The sequence below is a fragment of the Bos taurus genome, chromosome 10 (assembly GCF_002263795.3).
Source record: "Bos taurus isolate L1 Dominette 01449 registration number 42190680 breed Hereford chromosome 10, ARS-UCD2.0, whole genome shotgun sequence".
In the NCBI taxonomy this organism is placed as follows: domain Eukaryota; kingdom Metazoa; phylum Chordata; class Mammalia; order Artiodactyla; family Bovidae; genus Bos; species Bos taurus.
Genome location: NC_037337.1, coordinates 73,428,520 through 73,448,908, shown reverse-complemented (window position 1 = coordinate 73,448,908; position 20,389 = coordinate 73,428,520). Strand labels below are relative to the sequence as shown.

At 42.3% G+C, this 20,389-nt stretch overlaps 1 protein-coding gene across 1 annotated transcript in view; it reads right to left on the bottom strand.

Annotated features, from left to right (window-relative positions):
• The window catches only part of PRKCH (protein kinase C eta), a 232,007-nt gene extending 219,789 nt beyond the window's left edge, over positions 1-12,218 (bottom strand). The window contains 1 exon segment of the mRNA NM_001076863.1: positions 11,818-12,218. Within this exon segment, the coding sequence (NP_001070331.1) occupies positions 11,818-12,180 (363 nt within the window). The 5' untranslated portion in view covers positions 12,181-12,218.
• Positions 12,219-20,389: the final 8,171 nt, after the last annotated feature.

Here is a 20,389-nt window from a genome sequence, read left to right as displayed (position 1 = left end):
CAAATAGGTCCTAAAATGGGTCATCATCTAGTATATTTCACTGGGAGCCAGAAGTGAGAACATATTTTAAGTACATACCCTAGGAATTAGAAATTAATAACAACCTCATTTTTGATACCTTTTAACACCTGAAGCCGGGTATCCGCAGTCAGGCTTCTGGGGACCGCGAAACTGATGACACTGTTCCCAGCATGTTGTCAATATGCACATATGTGCATTTTTCTAGAAACAGGGTCCATAGCTTTTATCATCACTAAAACGGTCCAGGGTTCAAACACGGTTTCAGAAGCACTGCATCTACTAGAAACCCATTCTGAACTCTTCTGTACTATGATAAATCAAGAGTAATATATAATAAAGCACTTAAGAGATGCACAGCTCACAAATTAATAAATGCATTTTGTTTAGGAAATGCTGCTAATACAGCTTTTGTGCGCTCTTCCAAAAATAATTTCAGAGCCTAAAACAAATCAGTATCAGCAGAACAATCTCCAGAAGACATTTCAGAAGGGAGCAGAAATTGCATTGCCTAATGGAACAACGATCAGAGCCACATAACTCTGATACTTGAAGGAGCCACATAGCACAGGTTGCCCAGCCCCTACCATCACAGACAAGAACATTAAAGCCCAGGGTGAGGACAGAGGCACATCAAATGTAAGTGTACATCAAATGTAAGATGCAGAAATAGCGCCAAGTAAATGCAAGAGATATATATGACTTGCAAATAAAAATTCAGCTTTGCGGTTCTGGTTTAAGCACTTGGAGAAAAAGCACTACCTTGAGAACATGTTCACACTGGCCCCATATGACTTATTTCATTAAGGTAATTATGAGGGGCTCGTGTTGGCCCTGGTCCTACCCTCTGGCAAATTTCTTAATTTTTTTTTTAACCATAGAGCAAACTAAACACTTTTGGTTACCTTTTAAGTATTTCTCCCCCTGTAAGGTCAAAGTTGTGTCAGGGTGAAACTTATGTAAAAATCAAAGGAACTTTCCAGAAGACAGCACATAATTAAAGCATTGTTGGTATAGTCATTCTATTAAAATATCCTAGATGCTTTGACAATCACTGCTACAGAAATACACTAACATAATAATCTTGATAAATCTCTCTATATAGGGCCATGATTCGCAACAAAAATTTCCCATCTCATAAAATTCTCCAGTATAGCACTTAAACACTACAATAGCCAATACCCTTGGGCCCATTCTGCCATCTAATTAAACTGTCTATCGTACAAGTGATTTATAGCACTTGTCATCACGTAGGGTGGATATATAGACTGGTGGCTACAGACACCTCAGGACAACAAAGCATTAATTACCATGCTAGTGAGAATGGCTTCTAGCAAAAGCTCAAAGGGTGGGATTCCCAGTCTCTCTCTGATGCAAGAAAACAGGGACATAATTTACCAGTCCCATAGAATGAGGAGCCCATTAGTGTAAATCAAAAGATACAATTGCACGGTTTAAAATGAGAACCCACTGTAATTCCTTAAGGTTGATTCTAAGCCAAGGAAATAAGACCAACATCACTATCAATGCTAAAAGTCATTTAGACATGAGCTAAATCCTCTCCAAGCCTGAGCAATTTAGATTTGGACCAATTTAATTCTTAGGAGTTACTAACTTTGATAAGACATAAGTCATTTTGACTGCTTAAAACCAAACCAATTACTCCAAAAGCAAAGAAATGATGTAATTGCCTAACATACGGAGGCAGCAGCTTTAGAGATGGAAGGGTCCCTAGAGAGACTCTAGTGCAATCCCCTCCTGCTAGAAACCAGGGAGCTGAGAGCCTATTACACAGAGGCTTGCCTGAGGTCACAGCTGACAGATGGCAAAGCCAAACGTTGACCCCAGCTCTCCTGACTCTCATAGCACAGTACTTAGATATTGCTGTAAGTTGTACAATGAAATACAAAGAGTTTCTTTTTTAACTGGGTAGTTAATACCAAACTAATTTGCAGTTAAAGTTAACTTCCCATATATTTACTAATAAGCCACCTTCCACTAAAATTTTAGGAAACATATTAATAGGTAAATAAATATCTAAATAATCAAATATCTAATTTAATATATTTAATAAATGACTACATATCTAAATAGATTTGAATAAGTATATCTTCATATCTATGTAAATGTTAGTGTATAAGTGTGTGTGTGATGTTAGTATATAAGTGTGTGTCTGTTACATATCACATGAGCTAAGGAAACAGTAATGCTTTAGCTAGAGCTTCGGTTCCCACATTCTGAAAACAAATACTTGAGCTATTATAGATTCAAAAACTCAAAAACCTCCCAGGATCAAGCAGCTAATAGGGGACTGAGTCTTAGGGAGTGGTGAGGTCTGCAGCAAACCCCCCAGAATGAAATGTCTTCAGTGAAGTGAAGTGAAGTCACTCAGTCATGTCCGACTCTTTGCGACCCCATGGACTGTAGCCTACCAGGCTCCTCTGTCCATGGAATTTTCCAGGCAAGACTACCAGAGTGGGTTGCCATTTCTTCAGAGTCAATGTTAAAAACATCTCTGCCAAATGAATACATCTGCAGGGCATCCATGGGCCTAAGAGCTGTCAGGCTTTTTGTTACTGTTCCGAACAAGATGACCTTCCTGCTTCAACATCTATGATTCTTTTCTGATCTGCACAAAACTTGGGATGTTTGATGGTTCAAAAAAAGGTGTTACTGTTTTCTTTCTTGGGGAGTTAAATGTTCTTTCAGGTCATCTGTTCACAGATATTGAAATTTAGTTCCTTCCAAACTTTCAGAAGATGGAAAGCTTTCTAGGGATCAGGAGCATTTACCTTTGAAAGAGATCTGTGATGTCTCTCTGGGAAAACATTATCAAGTCAGAAGTTCCTTTTCTTCTTTTGAGGAATGGTTTTTCCAAACCCTTTAACTGAAGTAGACCTGTGGCCATGCTATCTATGCTGAAGCCTTAAAAATTAGCTGTTTTTCCTCCAGGAAAATGTTTCTGGTCTCCCCAAAGTAGCCACTCACCAGCATCATAGTCCTCACTTCTGTCCTGTCATTTCCTAGTTGTTTTCCCCAGTCACCGCTTCCCCAATCTCTCTCCCCCATGGAATTATGAGGTCTATGAAGAAAAGGGCCATGTCTGTCTTGCCCACTGGCCTCTCCAGGGCAGAGCACCATGCTGGGTACATAGGACATGCTCAGTGGTGGAGGAAGGCTCATTCAGGGCTTGGCATTTCATAGAGAAACATGTAATAGTCTGTGAGTAGCTACCCCAGGGGCAGAGGGGATGAACCTCAGTCAACAGCCCACACTTTTAAACCCTGAACTCCTCTGATCAATACCATACCCTTCCACAAGAGCCCAATCAATTCACACATCTGTCTTTTCGGGAGAGAGGGGAAGGGGACAGTAGAGATCTTAGGATGCTGAGGAGAACACTGAGGAGGAGGAGAGCCAACCTTAGACCTGGCACATCAGGGAAAGTTTCCTGGGTCAAGTGACATTTACAGTGAGACATGAAGCACAAGCAGGAATCAGCATGATGGCTCTTGAGGAACTGAAAGCTGATCATTGTGGCTGGAGCATGAAAGTGTGGGTTGGGGAGAGGTGAGCCATAAGGCTGAAGAGGAAATCAGAGCCCAGCTCACGGAGAATATTCTATACCATTTTAAAGAGTTGTGCTTTATCTAAGGGCAGTGGGGAACCACCAAAAGGTTTTAAGTAAAGGACTAATTATCAGCTTGGCAATTGAGAAAGATAATTTTGAATACAGCAGTGATGAAAGTGGAAAGAAAGTGATCAGGCACTGAGTTTCAGGCCTCATTTTCATCATATTCTAACAAAATGGGGCCAGCAGCCAACATAAATGGAGTACCAGACCTAGCCAACTGTTTTGCAAAATAGAAGACTACAAAGAATCCAAGCCATCTCTGATTCTACGTAAATGCTACCTACCTCGTAAACAAATTATTGCACTTCTACTATCACAATCATCATTCTAAACTCTTGCTAGATACCAAAACTGTACTAAGAATTACATAAGATACAATGATTCACTCTGCCCACCAACCTCATTAGCTCTCCACTGTTGAAGTACAACCAAATTTAACATGTCGGGCTCACAAACTACCAGTTAACAGGCTTGGTAACCAGTCTTTTAAAATGAACAAAAGCCAGTAATTTTACAAATGCAATTTTCAATTTATTACCATATACAAAGGACAAAAATCTGATCCAGTCTTTAAAGCACAAGTTGATGTGCAATTAATTTTTTAAATGGAACACTGATCATTGGAATAACTGGTCACTCCTCAGTTACTTCTATTTCTTTCCTTTTTAAAAGATGAATGTTTAAGTAAAAATCTTTCCAAAGTGCTTACATTCTACTTGCTCCAAAAACACATTCTGACAAATATTTAGTATCTACTATACACCGGGAGTTGGTGATGGACAGGGAGGCCTGGCGTGCTGTGATTCATGGGGTTGCAAAGAGTCAGACATGACTGAGCGACTGATCTGATCTGATCTGATCCACCTGACACTGCCCAAGATGCTGGACTTAGAACAGTGAATGAGAGAGGCGGGGGTCCCTGATCTCAAGGTGCTTATAGCCCCAAAGAGAAGGGTATAATGAAACAGATTAACAATGATCTGAGAGTTTCGGAGAAGGCAATGGCACCCCACTCCAGTACTCTTGCCTGGAAAATCCCATGGGCGGAGGAGCCTGGTAGGCTGCAGTCCATGGGGTTGCTAAGAGTAGGATACGACTGAGCGACTTCACTTTCACTTTTCACTTTCATGCATTGGAGAAGGAAATGGCAACCCACTCCAGTGTTCTTGCCTGGAGAATCCCAGGGACGGGAGAGCCTGGTGGGCTGCCGTCCATGGGGTTGCACAGAGTCAGACACAACTGAAGTGACTTAGCTTAGCAGAGTGTTGAGTGCATTGAAGAGTAATAGATAATGTGCTCTGGAAAATGCCTGAAACATTTGAACCACAACTTAACCAAGATGAGAAACAGACAGCCCCACTGCAGCAAAATTCTTATCATGAAACTGAAGACACAATATAAATAATACAATTCACATATACTGGGATAAACCTCCCGATACACACTAAAATGTTTTCCTCCTAAACACTCCACCCCAATCGACACCAAAGAAAAACAACCGTGAGAATGAAAAACTACAAAATACAAAAGAGAATGAACAAACAGATAATGAATCTAGAAGATTCAATCTGACGCTCTAAATCCATGTACCTGGATCCACGAATAAAGGGCAAAGATAATCACTGATTGCCCAGTGGTAACCTGGCTGCTTCCTCTGACAAGACTACCAGACAGGTACCCTGAGTGAGAAGTTGAGAGAACGCAGCCCTCCCAGTGCTGGAGGGAACAGAATGTCTTCAGGAGCGCTGAACCAGGAAAACAGCTTGGGATCCTGCCAAGCAGGTCCTTCCTTCCTGAGGGGATGCCAAGGTCTTTCCATGACGCAGCCTCCAGCTCCTCTTGCCTCCTCCCATGTCCCCATGTTCTGCAATAAGTATATTAGGTGCTGGTCTCCATGTGGAAAGTTAGCGAATAACGAGCAAACAAGTGAAAGAAGGAAATAAGGTTTTAATTTGGACAAATTTTCGGATATCACAAGTCCAAGAAATTATACAAAATAAACCAGTTCAAGAAGGAACAGAAAAAAAGCTGACAGTGATAATTTAGAAAATGAGACTGTCCTAAGTCAGAAACTATATTGAATGACTTTTTTTTTTTTAATGCTCCTATTCTGATTTTTTTTTTTTTTGCACTAAAGAGACAATGTAGTTTTCAAGAGTCAGCCTTGGCTCAAATCTAATTCAGGCATTTTACTTACTTAACATCTTCTTTGGAAAAATAAGGATAATAAATCCTCGTTGTTTTTTCCCTACAGCTTTATTGGGTATACTTGTCCACATGCACATACTTAACAGCGAACTATCTGAAGCACTTAGACATAAGTATATAACTGGGAAACCATCACCACAATCAAAATAATGAATATGTTCTTTTCCCTCAAAAGTTTCCTTATGCCTTCTTTGTAATCCATCCCTCCATCACTTTCATTCCCCTGGTCCCAGGCAACCACTGCTCTGCTTCCTATCACTGCAAATTACACTTTTCTATAATTTTACATAAATGAAAACATCCACTATATATTCTCTTTGTCTGGCTTCTTTCAGTACATAAAGTACATATTTTGAGATTCATTCATTTTGTTGCATGTATCAATAGTTCATTACTTTTTATTATTGGGTAGTATTCCATTGTATAGATACATAATTTGCTTAAATATTCACCTGTTGACTGACATTTTCCAGTTTGGGGGCTATATAACAAATTAAGCAGCTAAAAATATTTATGTATAAATGGTTTCATTTAAGAGTAGGTACGATGCACGATACTGGATGCTTGGGGCTAGTGCACAGGGATGACCCAGAGGGATGGTATGGGGAGGGAGGAGGGGGGAGGGTTCAGGATGGGGAACACATGTATACCTGTGGCGGATTCATTTTGATATTTGGCAAAACTAATACAATTATCTAAAGTTTAAAAATAAAATAAAATTTAAAAAAAAAAGAGTAGGTAGGTCCCATAGTAAGTACATTTCTAACACTAAGAAAGTATCAAAAGTGTTTTCCAACATGATTATCATTTTATATCCCTCACAGTAGTATATGACAGTTCCAGTTACTCTACTTGCTCACTCACAAGGTATGATCAGTCTCTTTAATTTTAGACTTTCCCATGGGTTTTGGTTTTAATTTACTTTTCCTTAACTAATCTTTTACTGTGCTATTTTCCATGAAGGGTGCCTATTCAAATCTTTGTCCCATTTTTAATTTGAATACATTTCTCATTGCATCCCATTTTTAAACAGAGTATTTTTCTCATTGTCATTTTATATATTCCTGTTAAAAGTCCCCTGTCTGATGTACATGTTACAAATACTTTCTCCCAGGGGATTGTGTCATCTTCTTCTTAAGAATCTTCTGAAAAGCAACAGTTAATTTAAATAGTCTGATTTGATTTCTTTATAGTACTTGCTTCTGTGGTCCTATCTGAAAAATACGTGTGGTGTCCAAGGTCACTAAGATTTTCGTCTATGTTTTCTTATAAAAATTTTACAGCTAAAATCCTACTTTTAGGTCTATGATCCATTTTCAGTTAATTTTTGTGTATAATGTAAGATTAAAGTCAATGCACAAGTTTATGCATATAGCTATTCAGTTGTTCAAGTAGCACTTGTTGAGAAAATTATCATTTCCACAATGGAACTGCCTTGACATCTTTGTCAAAAGAAAGTCAGCTGATCATATATGTATGAATCTATTTCTAGACTCTCTTCTATTCCACTGATCTCTCTGACTCTCTTTAATACCACATTACCTTGATTACAGTAGTGCTGTAGTAAGTCTTGAAATCAGATACTTTAAGTTCTCCAACTCATCCTTTTTCAAAATTATTCTTAGATAAGTCTGGGTCTTTCACATGTTCATATACATTTTAGAATCAGTTTGTTAATTTTTACAACAAAGCCTGATGATATTTTGACTAGAAATACATTAAATCTATTGAACAATTTGGGAAAATTTGAGGTCTTAAGAATACTGAATCTTCCCATTTATGAACACAGTATTTCTCTCCATTTATTTAGATCTTTAACTTATTTCAGCAATGGTTTCTCATTTTCAGTGACCAAGTCTTGCATGTTTTATTAGATTTATCCAATTTCACATTTTTGTGCTCTTTTAAATGGTATTTTTCTATTTCAGCTTTCAGTTGTCCACTAAGAGTTTGAAGAAACAAGTAACTTGTAGATTGGTTTGGATCCTGCAACCTAGTTAAACATAGCCTGTTGGTTCTAGTAACCCTTTTGTAGGTGTCTTAGATTTTTCTATACACACTTTAACTTCTTCCTTTGCATGTACTTTATTAATTGCTTGTTGCACTGACTGCGACCTCCACTACACAGTTGAACAGAAGTGGTAAGGGTAGCTATCCTTGCCACTCTTGATCTTAGGGGAATATCATTCAGTTTTTCACCATCAACATGTTACTTGTAGGTTTTTCACAGCTGTCCTTCATCTGGTTGAAAAGTACCCTTCTATTACTAGTTTGTTGAGAGTTTTTATCATGAATGGATATTGAATTTTGTCAAATTCTTTGTCTACTGACCTGATCATATGAATCTTTTTTTCTGTTATTAAACTATTCTGTTAATTTGAAGAGTTGCACTGATTGATTTTAAATGCTTAGTCAACCATGAACCTTGAAGTCCTGATTATAACCCCATTTGATCATTTGCTATATAGCTGGGTGTGATTTCCTAAAATTTAAGATTTTTTAATATCTACACTCAGAAGGGACATTGGTCTTTAGTTCTATTTATTTGCAAAGCATCCATCAAGTTTTGGTATAAAGGTAATGTTGGCCTCATGAAATGTGCCAGGATGTGTTTCCTTTTCTTCTGTTTTCTGGAACAGTCTGTGTAATTGCCAATGTTTCTTCCTTAAATATATGATAGAACTCACCAGTTAAGCCACCTGGGAAGTTTGTACCGTGGAAGTTTTTTTAACTACAAATTCAATTGCCTTAATGCACATAAGGCTAGTTGTTTGAATGAGTTTTGGTCATGTGTATCTTTCAAGGAATTTATTCATCTCATCTAAATTGCAGAATTTACTGGCATAAAGTTATTCATAATATTCTCTTATTTTTTTTTAACGTCCATAGGATCTATAGTGATGTTTTCTCATTTTCTAACATTGGTAATTTGTGTCATCTTTTTTCTTGATCATTCTGTCTTGAGATTTATCAATTTTATTGTGTGTGTGTGTTTCCAGAGAACCAATGTTTTTGTTTCACTGATTTTTCTCTACTGTTTCTGCTTTCTACTTCACTGATTTCTGCTATCTTTACATTTCCTTCTTTCTGCTTACCTAGGATTTGACTGGTTCGTTTTTTCCTAGTTTCAGGCAGAAACTCAGGTCTTTGAAATCTTTTCTAATTGAAGAGTTTAACACTGAATTTCCATTTAAGAACTTCTTTAGCTGTCATATTATATCTCACTACCTCCTTGGATATAATGCAAATTAAATGAAACAAAAGTAGTTAGGAAAGAAATGGTTGATTGCCTAATCCACGGCAGGCACTGTGCCTGGTACTAGGAATGTGTGCATGTGTGCTAAGTCACTTCAGTGTGCGACCCTAGGGACTGTAGCCCATGAGGCTCCCCTGTCCAGTGGGATTCTCCAGGTAAGAATACTGGAATGGGTTGCCTCCTCGGTACTAGGAATATAACTGCATAAAATAGATCTCTTTCTCTCATCAAGCTTAGAAGGTAATATCAGTGAAACTGGTACAAAATCAATGTCAAAGACTATCTTCTTAATACTTAGAAACTATGTTAAGCAAGAAAGCGTAACAACTTTGTTTTATTCTAATAACAAAGGTATCTTCTGTTTTTGTCTCTTCTCCTGATCTAGGAAGAATTAAACTGCTAGTTTATTTTCATTGTTTAGCAACCTGTAATTTCAGTTGCAAAAAATAAATTTATCGTGGAGTAAATTCTTCCATTTATAGCTTTCTGAATAAACTATGCATTTCAATTTAATATGCTAAGGACAAATAAATAATTCTGTAGTTCTAAACTTCAAAACCACTTTAGACCTATAGAGGATCATTTAAAAAACAAGCATTCCATATATCTCCAAGTATTTTAACAAAAATTATTTTAACAAAAAATTTTTTAAAAAGGAAACTCACTGCCTATTTTATCTACCCTATCGTCACAGTTTCAAAATACCAAGAATTTAAAAAACTCTGCCTCCTCACTGAATGAGTGTCTGACAAATCACCAATGTCAAGGTCATTTAAATGCTGATATATCCTACCAAACACTCGTATTTTTCAGACCACCGCTACCGGGTTACATTAAACACCTAAATATAGTTAATTCAGACAATTAAGATATGTAAATTTAATTTACATTTAAATCTACAGCCAGTGGGAAAATAGGCAGATCTAAATAGGCACCCCACTTTTTCAAGTAACCTGAATCTTCCTATACTTATGCTTCTTCCAGCCCTTACCTTGTGATCTTCATTTAGGCTACAGGTTCTCAAACTTGACTGCACATTGGGATCACCTGGAGAGCTGAAAAATACTGATGCTGGTGTCCACAGCCAGTCTCATCTAGAGTCTTTAAAAGTAGGGATTTTTAAAAGTCCCTCAGGTGATTCAAATGTGCGGATTATGGGTAAAGAAAACCAGTCTAGGATCTCTCTTGGAAAACATGCTTCTAATGGCCATCGGTCAGTCTGCACCATTATATTTCAGAACCCTGTTCTTTAGAGCTTTGCCCAATCTAACTCCTAACCGGGTACTAATTTAATAATTCCATTCAGATTCCTAGACTTATCTCTAATTCCTATTCAGAAATTCACAAAATAAAATGTCAATCTCTATTTTGGCCCTTCCTCTCCAGTCCACTTCTAAATTTCACAAAGTACATTTAGTTGAAGGGAAATTAACTCAATATAATTTGATGTTACAGTTAAACAGTCGTTATGGTTTTTTCTCCTATTTAAGAGACTACTCCACAAGCTAGCTGTAATTTTACAAAATATATGATAAAAGTATCAATTCCTCAAAGTGTAAAATAAATATCTAAATGAGTCTTTCTTATTATCCATCTGATTCCCCCACTTGTTAATTTCAAACAGGGTTTTCAAAACTGATTCACATTCTGGCCTCACAACTGACATCCTCCAGAATTTAAATCATTAAACTCCTGAGAGTCTTCAAAGGACTTATTTGGCCAAACCAGACCACTTCATTCTAGTTATCATTTCATCACATACATGTGGGAAGGATAACACCGGCATCACAAAGGCAGTATGAAGATTAGGAAGTAGAAGCATTTTTGCACTGTGTAGAGTGCTCTAGACATTTTAATTTATTTGCAGCAGACATTTTGCCTCATGGGAACTATGTGAAAAGCACAGGCAAGTAGGACGTTGCGGGCAACTACTTGTCAATACACAGAAATACAAGCAGGTGAGGTGAGAAACCAGGGGTGGTTCACAAACTGCTGAGGAGCCCTGGAAACTCTCAAGACCAGTAACAGCAGAAACACTAACTGTAGGAATCAGACCTCTTGGGCTGAAAGTGAACCGAAGTTGCCTGCAAACACATGTAAATCTCATCTCCTTGAAAAACTGCTTAACAAAACTTTGCCAACTGCAGACCCAGGCACTCCGATCCCTGCCCGTGTGGGTTATTTACCTCTGGGATGTAATGGATGTGCATGCTGAAACACGTGTGCACGTCTGAGCGGCTGAACCAACACGTATCCATAAACATTATGAATAATACCTGCGAGAATGCATGCCTTTCGCTTAAGAAACGCTTAAAGAGCTTTATCCAAAGCAAGTCACTTTCCTAACACACCTTCCTTGCCTTTCCTATATTACCCGCGTGCAGAGAGTTGGGGCGCCTTACTCAAAGTCTGGGAGGAGGGGGTGATCGCCCCTTCCCCCGACTTCCCGTTAGCCCAAGCTGCCATCCCCAAGAGGAACCATATCCAGGATGGCTTCTTAGAGGAACAGCTATGCCCTCGCACACCCACCGCGGTCGCATCACCAGTGCCAAGGGCCACCTGGACGTGGACCAAAAGTGGAGGGAATTCCCTGAGCCGCGGAGCCTGGGAAGATGGGAAAGCGGGTCCCAGGCAAGTTCTGTAAAATGAAGGAAGAGAAAGGTGCGGAGTGGACACCAAGGGGAGGGCTCCAGGTACTCACCCAGCCCTCGAAGGTGTCCGAGGCGCCGGCCGTGCGCAGTAGCTCCTGGAATTGCAGGGTGCAGTTGGCCACAAAGTGGTCGTAGCCCAGGGGCGTCTCGTGGAAGACGGCCAGCTCCAGGTGGCCACCGTCGGTGACGTTGGCGCAGAACTCCTCATTGTACGTGGGCTTGTTGGTCTTCTGTTTGGTGCTAGTCTGGCCCACGCGGACCTGGTCCACGCTCACCGTCAGGTAGGGGTCCAGTAGCTGATAGCCCTTCTTGAAGAGCGAGTGGCGCAGGGACCAGCGGGTGGGCTGCAGCCCCACGGCCTCGCCAATGCGGACCCTCAAGTAGCCATTGAACTTCATGGTGCCGGACGACATGCCGACGCCGCTGTCCCGCCCCGGGGACCGCGCGGTCTCGCAGCCGGAGAGCGGGGAGCCCTCGCTCAGGCCAGCTCTCGCGGCGGCCGCAGGAGTGGAGGCAGCTCCCGGGAAAAGCAGCACCCAAGCTCCCCTCGACCGGCCATTCTGCCTCCTCCGCCGGACCTTTCCTCCCCTCCTTCCCTCCCTCCCTCCCTCGCGAGGTGGAAAGGAGGGGAGCCGGGCGCCGAGCCCTCAGCGGGCCGGGGTCGCCCGACCGTCCCTCTGGAGCGCGCGGCACCTCCCGGGGGCTCGCACGGTACTCGCCCCTTCTTCAGGGCCAGGAAGCTCCTCTCCCGGGAGAGCCGGAGCGACCCGTCCGGTTAGCTCGAGCCTCCAGCGTCTCCTGCCCCCGCCTCCGCCCGCTCCGGCTCCGGCTCCTGCCCCCGCCTCCGCGGGCTCACGCTCTCCCCCACTCGGCGAGCTTCAAACCAGGAAGCAGCTGCCGCCGCATCCCCGGCAGGAGCCTCGAGCCGCTCGGCTCCAAGTTCACAGACACCCTCCAAGGGGCTCGCGCGCCGTGCGAAGCCCGGGGGCGTGGCGCGCAGCCGGAGCCCGGCCCTGTGTTCGGGCAGTGGCGGGGCGCACGCAGCCCGGAGAGCCCCACGCGAGTCGACTCGCACCGCTCCGTGCGCACTCGCTGCAGCAGGGTCTGGCGGGGCGCTCGGGGCTGGAGGTTACCCCAGGTGCAGGCCAAAAAGGGAAGGGCTTGTGGCCCAGCCCCAGCAAACACCTGAGGCGTGGGAGACAGACCCAGCGAGAGCTGGAAGGCGGGTAGGAGAAGGAACAGGGAACCCGCGTGGCTGGGAGACGCCCGCGACCACCCTCTCACCCTAGGAGGTGGTCTGGCAACCCAGCCTGACCATCTGGGAGAGGCCCTGGCCGGAGGCGGGTGCATGGCGCGGAGGTTCCTTTTCCTAATCTTTACAGGGATGGCTCATCCCGAGTTCAGCTCGGGCCCATCCTGTTGTGCGCCTTTCCTGCGGAGAGTAATTACACGGTTGTTGTGTGTGTGAGTGTGTGTGTGTGTGTGTGTGTTTTTAATAGGGCAGTAGTAATGATGTCCGCCTCCTTCCTCGGAGAGGTGTGTCTTGTTGCACAAAGAGCAGGAAAGGTCGGTTCTGAAGACAAACGTGGCCGAGACTACTAAATCTCTTCCTCTGCGAGGCGCTTCCTGGTTCGCCCAGCCCTACAGGACGAGGGCAGAAGATGTTCACTCACACAAACACACACGCACACACAGACGTAGTCCCCAGTACACGTGCGCCGAAGAAATCGCCTCTTCTAGGAACACTCTAGGCTGTTGCTCTGTTTGTGAGTCAGAGGGGGCCGCCTCCAGTTGCTTCTCCACTCATGGCTCCTGCAGTTTTTGTCCCCTGGGAGCTCCTCACTCCCTGAGGGCCACCTCAACCAATTTGTCTCCCATAAAGCCTAGGCCACTGTTAAGATCCCTAATTACATTCTCTTTGGCGACTCTGAGTCTCCTGGGAGCAGGTCAGCCTTTCTATTCCCTTCTTCCCACTGCCCTATTTGGGGCTCTCAACCTAGGTTCTCAGCATTTCACTTAGGCACACTGTGGAATGAAAAGAGAAAAGAACAATGGTCGGTGGGGAAAGGCTGGTCTCAAAAACAGCATTTCCTTAAAAGAACGGGGCAGGGATGTAGCACATTGCCCAGATGACACCTTAGCTTTAGACAGAGCCATAAAGCAAGCTCTCCAACACCAGGGAGCTCCTGTATGGCCCCAGTGGAAAAGGTCAAGGGAATCATTTGGGTCAACTTTGTCAACCTCTCCTCCAAAGAGTAGGACTCTAGTTTTAAGAACCACTGAAGGATTTGCTGCTATTGGATCTCAGCACTAAGAGAAGACAGTCCCAAATGCTGGGCAGCTACACAGCTGCCCTGGGGTTAGGTGGTGAGGCCACCAAATACTCCATTTTTGCCCGATCAGTCAGTGCCAGGCATAGGTGGGCAGTGGTGGCAGAGCAGTGAGCAGGACAGCCATGTGCCTGCCCTCCTGGGGCTTAACAGTCCCACAAGAGAGGAAAAATAATAAATAGAGGGTGAGGTGGAGGAACAGACCAAGGTATCTTGGGATAATGTAACTGGAGTGGTGAGGGGAGGCTAATCAGAAAAGGGTTACCTAAAAAAATTCACAGCAGAAGGATCTAAGTTCCTGAGAAAACAGTTTGTCCTGTTTGGGGAACCAGGAGGATTCCATGTGGCTGGAGGGGCAAGTGGCTGAAAAGAGCCTGTAAAGGTGGGTCAGGGGCCAAGACTAACCAGATTGGTAGGTCTTTGGACCTTAACTATGAACAGCTGGAAGCCTCTGGAAGGCTGTTAAGCAGAGTCAGGGCAGGATGAGATTGAGGTTTTAAAATATCTCTCTGGAGTTGTGCAAAAAATGGACTGGAAGGAGCCAGCACGGGTGTGGGGACACCAGTGAGGATGCTGTGGCTGAAGTCTAGAAGGGAGAGGATGGTGACAGACTCGGGTGATGTGATGGTGATAAAGCTAAGGAGGTGGAACTGAGACAGAGACAGGTCTGGACAGGTCTCAGTGATGGATGGAAAGAAGAGAATGAAGAAGAGGAAAGTACTAAAAGAAGCATGTTGGAAATGGACTTGAGCAATTGTGTGGATAACAAAGCCATGAGTGATTAGGAAACCCCAGGGGAGGAGCAGCAGATTTGTGGAGGAGGGTGAAGAGTTCAGTTCGAAACAGGTCAGGTTTGATATCCCTTTGATACATTTAAGTGGAAATCCAAAGTGGGCAAGTGGCTATGTGGTTGGGAAGGTCAGAGGTAGAATCAGGAGTAAAGGAATAAGTGGAGAAGCCATTAGTATAGAGATCACAATCAAAGCTAAAATAGTGGATGAGAGCTCCATTACAGGAAAAGATAGGAAGAGAATGTAGTTTGAGAAAAAGAAGGTGCTTAGGCTGCAGACTTCCAGAAACCCCAACATCTACAGGAGAGGCAGACAATGGGGTTGAGAAGCAGCAGGCAGAAGAGAAAACCCAAGAGGATGTGTTTTCCAGTTATTGTGGAAACCAACTCAAAAGTTCTCAGGCAGGAAGGAAAGGTCAGCTAGGTCAGAGGATGCTAAGGGATTAAATAAACAAGACTAAAGAAAGCCTGTGGAGTTGGACAGTTCCTGAGTAATCTTTGAGCCGATTCAGTAGAAGGGTAAATGTGGAAGCCTATTTAGAGTAGGTTGAGGTGAAAAATAAGAGTGAAGAGAGTGAGTGTAGATATTCTTTCAAGACATTTGGCTGGAGTAGGGAGGAGAGAGAGAACTGAGGAGGAAGATGGACTCACCAGGTGGAAGGCTTTTTAGTAAGGAGAGCCATGCAGGAAAAGAGAGGGTTTGCGCAGTTCTGCGACCACAGGAGTGAATGCCATCCAAGGCATAGGTGAAAAAATGGACCTTAGTTTAAGAAGCACCTATGCCTGTGGCTCTTAGCCTGCTGTCTAAACTTGCCTGCCAACAGCCAGGGACGTGGTCTCCAGCAACCTTGACTTCCTGGTTTTCTAGTTTAACAGCCCCAGTAGAATGAGAATTTTCTCTACTAGCATCTTTAAATCAATCTTGAGGAAGACTCTGATTGTCTCCAGCCCATGTCATGTGTCATTGGCTGGCTCGTAGGGGACAGTAGACAGGCGAGAGCACCTAGTGCAGAGTCCCTGTAGGGAAGGACTAGATGCCAATACAAACCTTACCTACATGACAGCTGTTATGCAGAGCTGATCCTCCTGAGTTTTAATGAAGGCAGGGGAGAAAGAAGTTCACTCTTTATACACATCCCACCCTGATCAACAGTGGCTTGTACATAATACGGTGTAGAACTTGCATATCTGTATGGTAGTGGTTTAGTTGCTAAGTCGTTGTCCCACTCTTGCAAGCCCATGGACTGTAGCCCGCCAGGCTCCTCTGTCCATGGGAGTCTCCAGGCAAGAATATTGGAGTGGGTTGCCATTTCCTTCTCCAGGGGATCTTCCCGACCCATGAATCGAACCCAGGTCTCCTGCATGGCAGGCAGATTCTTTACCAACTGAGCTACAAGGGAAGCCACATATATCTGTATAGACTGCTTTAAAATATATATTATTTTTTTTTTTAATAGACTAGAGGTTTGTTTTTGCTCCACTTATTACTACAGTAAAATGCACTACATCCAAATGAGTTCTATTCTGAGAGCATGTTCATTAAGTCCAACAAAATTATACTTCGGTACCCAACTAACACAATCAGCTATACAGTACTGCCCTGTAATAGGTCTATAATAATTTCATACAAATAATACATAAAAAACAAACACACAAAATAAAACATTTTAAATCTTACAGTACAGTACCTCAAAAAGTACAATAGTACAGTACAAAAGCTGGCATACAGGGGCTGGCATCAAGTGAAGAGGCAAGAAGAGTTACTGACTGGAGGCGGGAGAGGAGATGAGAGATGGTAGAGCTAAAGGAGCATCAGCAATAGGGGATGGAAGGCAAGCTGCAATTTCACTCATGTCTGACACGGATGGAATGGTTCAGTTGCATCTTTGACAGTTTGCAACTTGAGGTTCATATGTAGGGGAATTACTGTATTCTTTTTTCTTGTCTTAGTCACACTATAACTTTGGACTTCTCTATATACAATTCCTACTACATTAGTTCAGTTCAGTTCAGTCACTCAGTCGTGTCTGACTCTTTGAGACCCCATGGACTGCAGCACGCCAGGCCTCCCTGTCCATCACCAACTTCCGGAGTTTACCCAAACCCATGTCCATTGAGTCCGTGATGCCATCCAACCATCTCATCCTCTGTCGTCCCCTTCTCCTCCTGTCCTCCATCTTTCCCAGCATCAGGGTCTTTTCCAATGAGTCAGCTCTTTACATCAGGTGGCCAAAGTATTGGAGTTTCAGCTTCAGCATCAGTCCTTCCAATGAACACTCAGGACTGATCTCCTTTAGGATGGACTCGTTGGATCTCTTTGCAGTCCAAGGGACTCTTAAGAGTCTCCTCCAGCACCACAGTTCAAAAGCATCAATTCTTCTGTGCTCAGCCTTCTTCACAGTCCAACTCTCACATCCATACATGACCACTGGAAAAACCATAGCCTTGACTAGACGGACCTTTGTTGGCAAAGTAATGTCTCTGCTTTTTAATATGCTGTCTAGGTTGGTCATAACTTTCCTTCCAGCAATAGTGAAATGACTGAGTAAATTACAGAATAACAACTCAGTGGAATATCACATAGTCATTAGAATGACATTTGATAAACAACATAGGAAAAAATAGTGAATAACGTTTTAAAAATCTAAAGAAAGAAATATAAATATGTCATGAAATACATAAAATATGTATACCAAAGGATTAAGATTGGAATGCAACATGGATAAAAGAAAACAGTTCTTAGGATGTTGAATTTACAAATGAATAATGATGTACTCATCTGTGAGGGCTCTGAAGATAAAATATCTAATGATTTAATACAATGCATGTGATACATTGTCAAGCATATGGTACCTTTCAGCTGTTACTCTGACTGCCATAGTATCATTTATTAAGTATTCACCAGCACTGGAACAAAGCATTTGACACACATTTCATTTGAGTCTCATGACAACCATGGATGTAAGTATTATTGTCTCTATTTACACATAGGAAAAGTGAGAGCCAGAATGGTTACGTGAATTGTATCGCATACTTAATACATGAAAGAGCTAAGATGCGGCCCATTTTTCAAAAAATGCATGCCTTACCCCTATCCCAGGTGGTTTTATTGCACAATAGGAATGAAAACTATTAAATACACTGAGTACAGAAAGGAGGAAGTTGGAGATTCTCAGCAGGCAGAAGTGAGTGGTACACAGGGCAGGGGTTATAGCAGTGCTGCCTCTCATCCATTTTTAAATATGCAAAGGTAAGTATGTAAAAGGGTATATGCATAAAGGTACATATAGTGTGGCAAAGGTAGATCACGATGTCCTTATACATGTTCCAAAAAGAATAGAAAAAGGTAAGATACATCACAGAGATAGTAACATTTCTCAGAATGGAAGGAAGACATGAGTCTCATATCGAAAGGACACAGTGTACTAGGCAGAACGAATCAATAAAGACCCACACCTAAACACATCACTGTGAGGCTTCTTAAACCAGGATAAGAGGAAAGTCTTCAATGACATGGAAGAAGAAACAGAGGCCAAGTCAGAAGGGAAGGTGGGGTGGGAGGAGTCTGGGATGAAGTCAGAGTAGTGAGGTCCTCAGAGAGCCACAGGGTCCTGACGTCAAAAGTCTGTGTCTCAGTGCAAGAACGGCTCGTGCTGAGTGAGGGAATGAGGGAAAGGAAGAGGCTGAGGGGCAAAGTCCTAAAGAGCGGATGGGGTAGACTGGCTCAGCTTTCACGCTTCCTCAGCCTTCCTCAAAAGACGGGCCTTCCAGGGACTGATGTCAGAACAGAGGAGCAAACATCAAAGCAATACGCCCTTTAAAAAGCAGTCAGGTTGCCTAAATATTGCCTGGTGATCGGGAGTAATAACTCAGTGAGACATTTATGCCATTGTTTTCTAACAGGAAACTCCACTAAAGTTAAATATTTTCTGAATATAAACGGAACAAACACAAATCTCTCCCATGGTTGGTTTACTTTCGACATAACTCACCTACTCGAATCTACCCATTAGAATATTTTCACTTGAAACTTACATCACCCAAGAGCCTTTCCTAATAGTAGTATGCACTTGTTCAGTCGCCAGTCATGTCAACTCTGTGCTACCCCACAGACTGCAGCCCACCAGGCTCTAGGCTCCTCTGCCCATGGAATTTTCCAGGCAAGAATACAGGAGTGGGTTGTCATTTCCTGCTCCAAGGGATCTTCCTGGCCCACGGATCAAGCCCACATCTCCTGCATCTCCTGCACTGCAGGCAGATTCCTTACCACTGAGCCACCTCTTACAATCCTTAGTAGTATGGAACCCTGGAGAACTTTACAGGCATTCTGTTAAGAAACAGATTCATAAAAGTCCTTGGCCTATATTACAATCTGGTAGATTTTTTTAAAAAGACATACCTTCATATAAAATAAGAGATAAACAGGGGAACTAAGGCGAATCTGCATTTAGTAACTTTAATTATTTCTTCGTATCTACTTCTATAATTACAACCTACAGTAGCATGTCACCAAATGAGACAAAAATATCTTTTGAAGCTAAAAGAACTTAAAATTCCTTAATTCTGAATAGAGAACTTACTATAACTTTTCATTTTAGTATGCTTCTTAATATTTTAATATTTCTAAAAAGCACTAGTAACAGAAAGCAAGTGTATATGGTTTAAAATAATAATAATTTTCTCTAAACCTATTATTAATGTAGCTAATGGTCAGGTTGTTCCATTAACTTTTATCATTTTGTTCTAGTCCATTAACACCAAGTGGTTATTAAGTGGCAAGCAAGTTATTAGATTTTATGGGTTGTGTAAGAAATCTGTGAGAGGAAAATGATTATTTTGCTCTGATGGTATCTTTCTTTCGCCCTTTGCTGGGTTTTCTCTATGTCTCATTGATGGCATTCTCGGGTTTACTCAGTGACCATCTAATCAGTATTCCATTCTGCTCACTGGGCAGCATACTCAGGCTTTCCAGAGCCCTCAAGAATTGCCTTTAGGTCATGTGTAACAGCCTCTACATGTTCTTTCAGCCTTGGAATTGAATAGTAGATAGTAATAAACTTTAGTACATGGAACGGCTTTTGCCGAGTCAAGTAATCTTAATAGGATGATCACTTGGACCTTCGTGGCTATGCTTTTTCTTAGTTGTACAAAGGGAGGGGGAGGAGCTTCACTTTAAATAGAATATTTTGCCAGGATGTAGCAGTTACTATTTGCCATAGTAGCCATTATAGAAGTTCACAATATACTATTAGTGAAAAAATCAGGGATCCTATTTAGTGTAAAGTGTGCATGTGTATGTTGTATGTGTATGCAAATGTCTGTGTGTGTGTGCGTATTTTTGGAAGGGTAGACCCCGAAATGTGAGCATGGTTATCTGGAGTAATGGATTATAGAATAGAGTCTGGCTAGTGGAGAGTTTGAAAATGTGGTCTCTGGAGGCAGATTGCCTCCACCCAGATCGTGTCCCCTATAGCAGTGTGACTTCAGGCTCTACCTATTCTT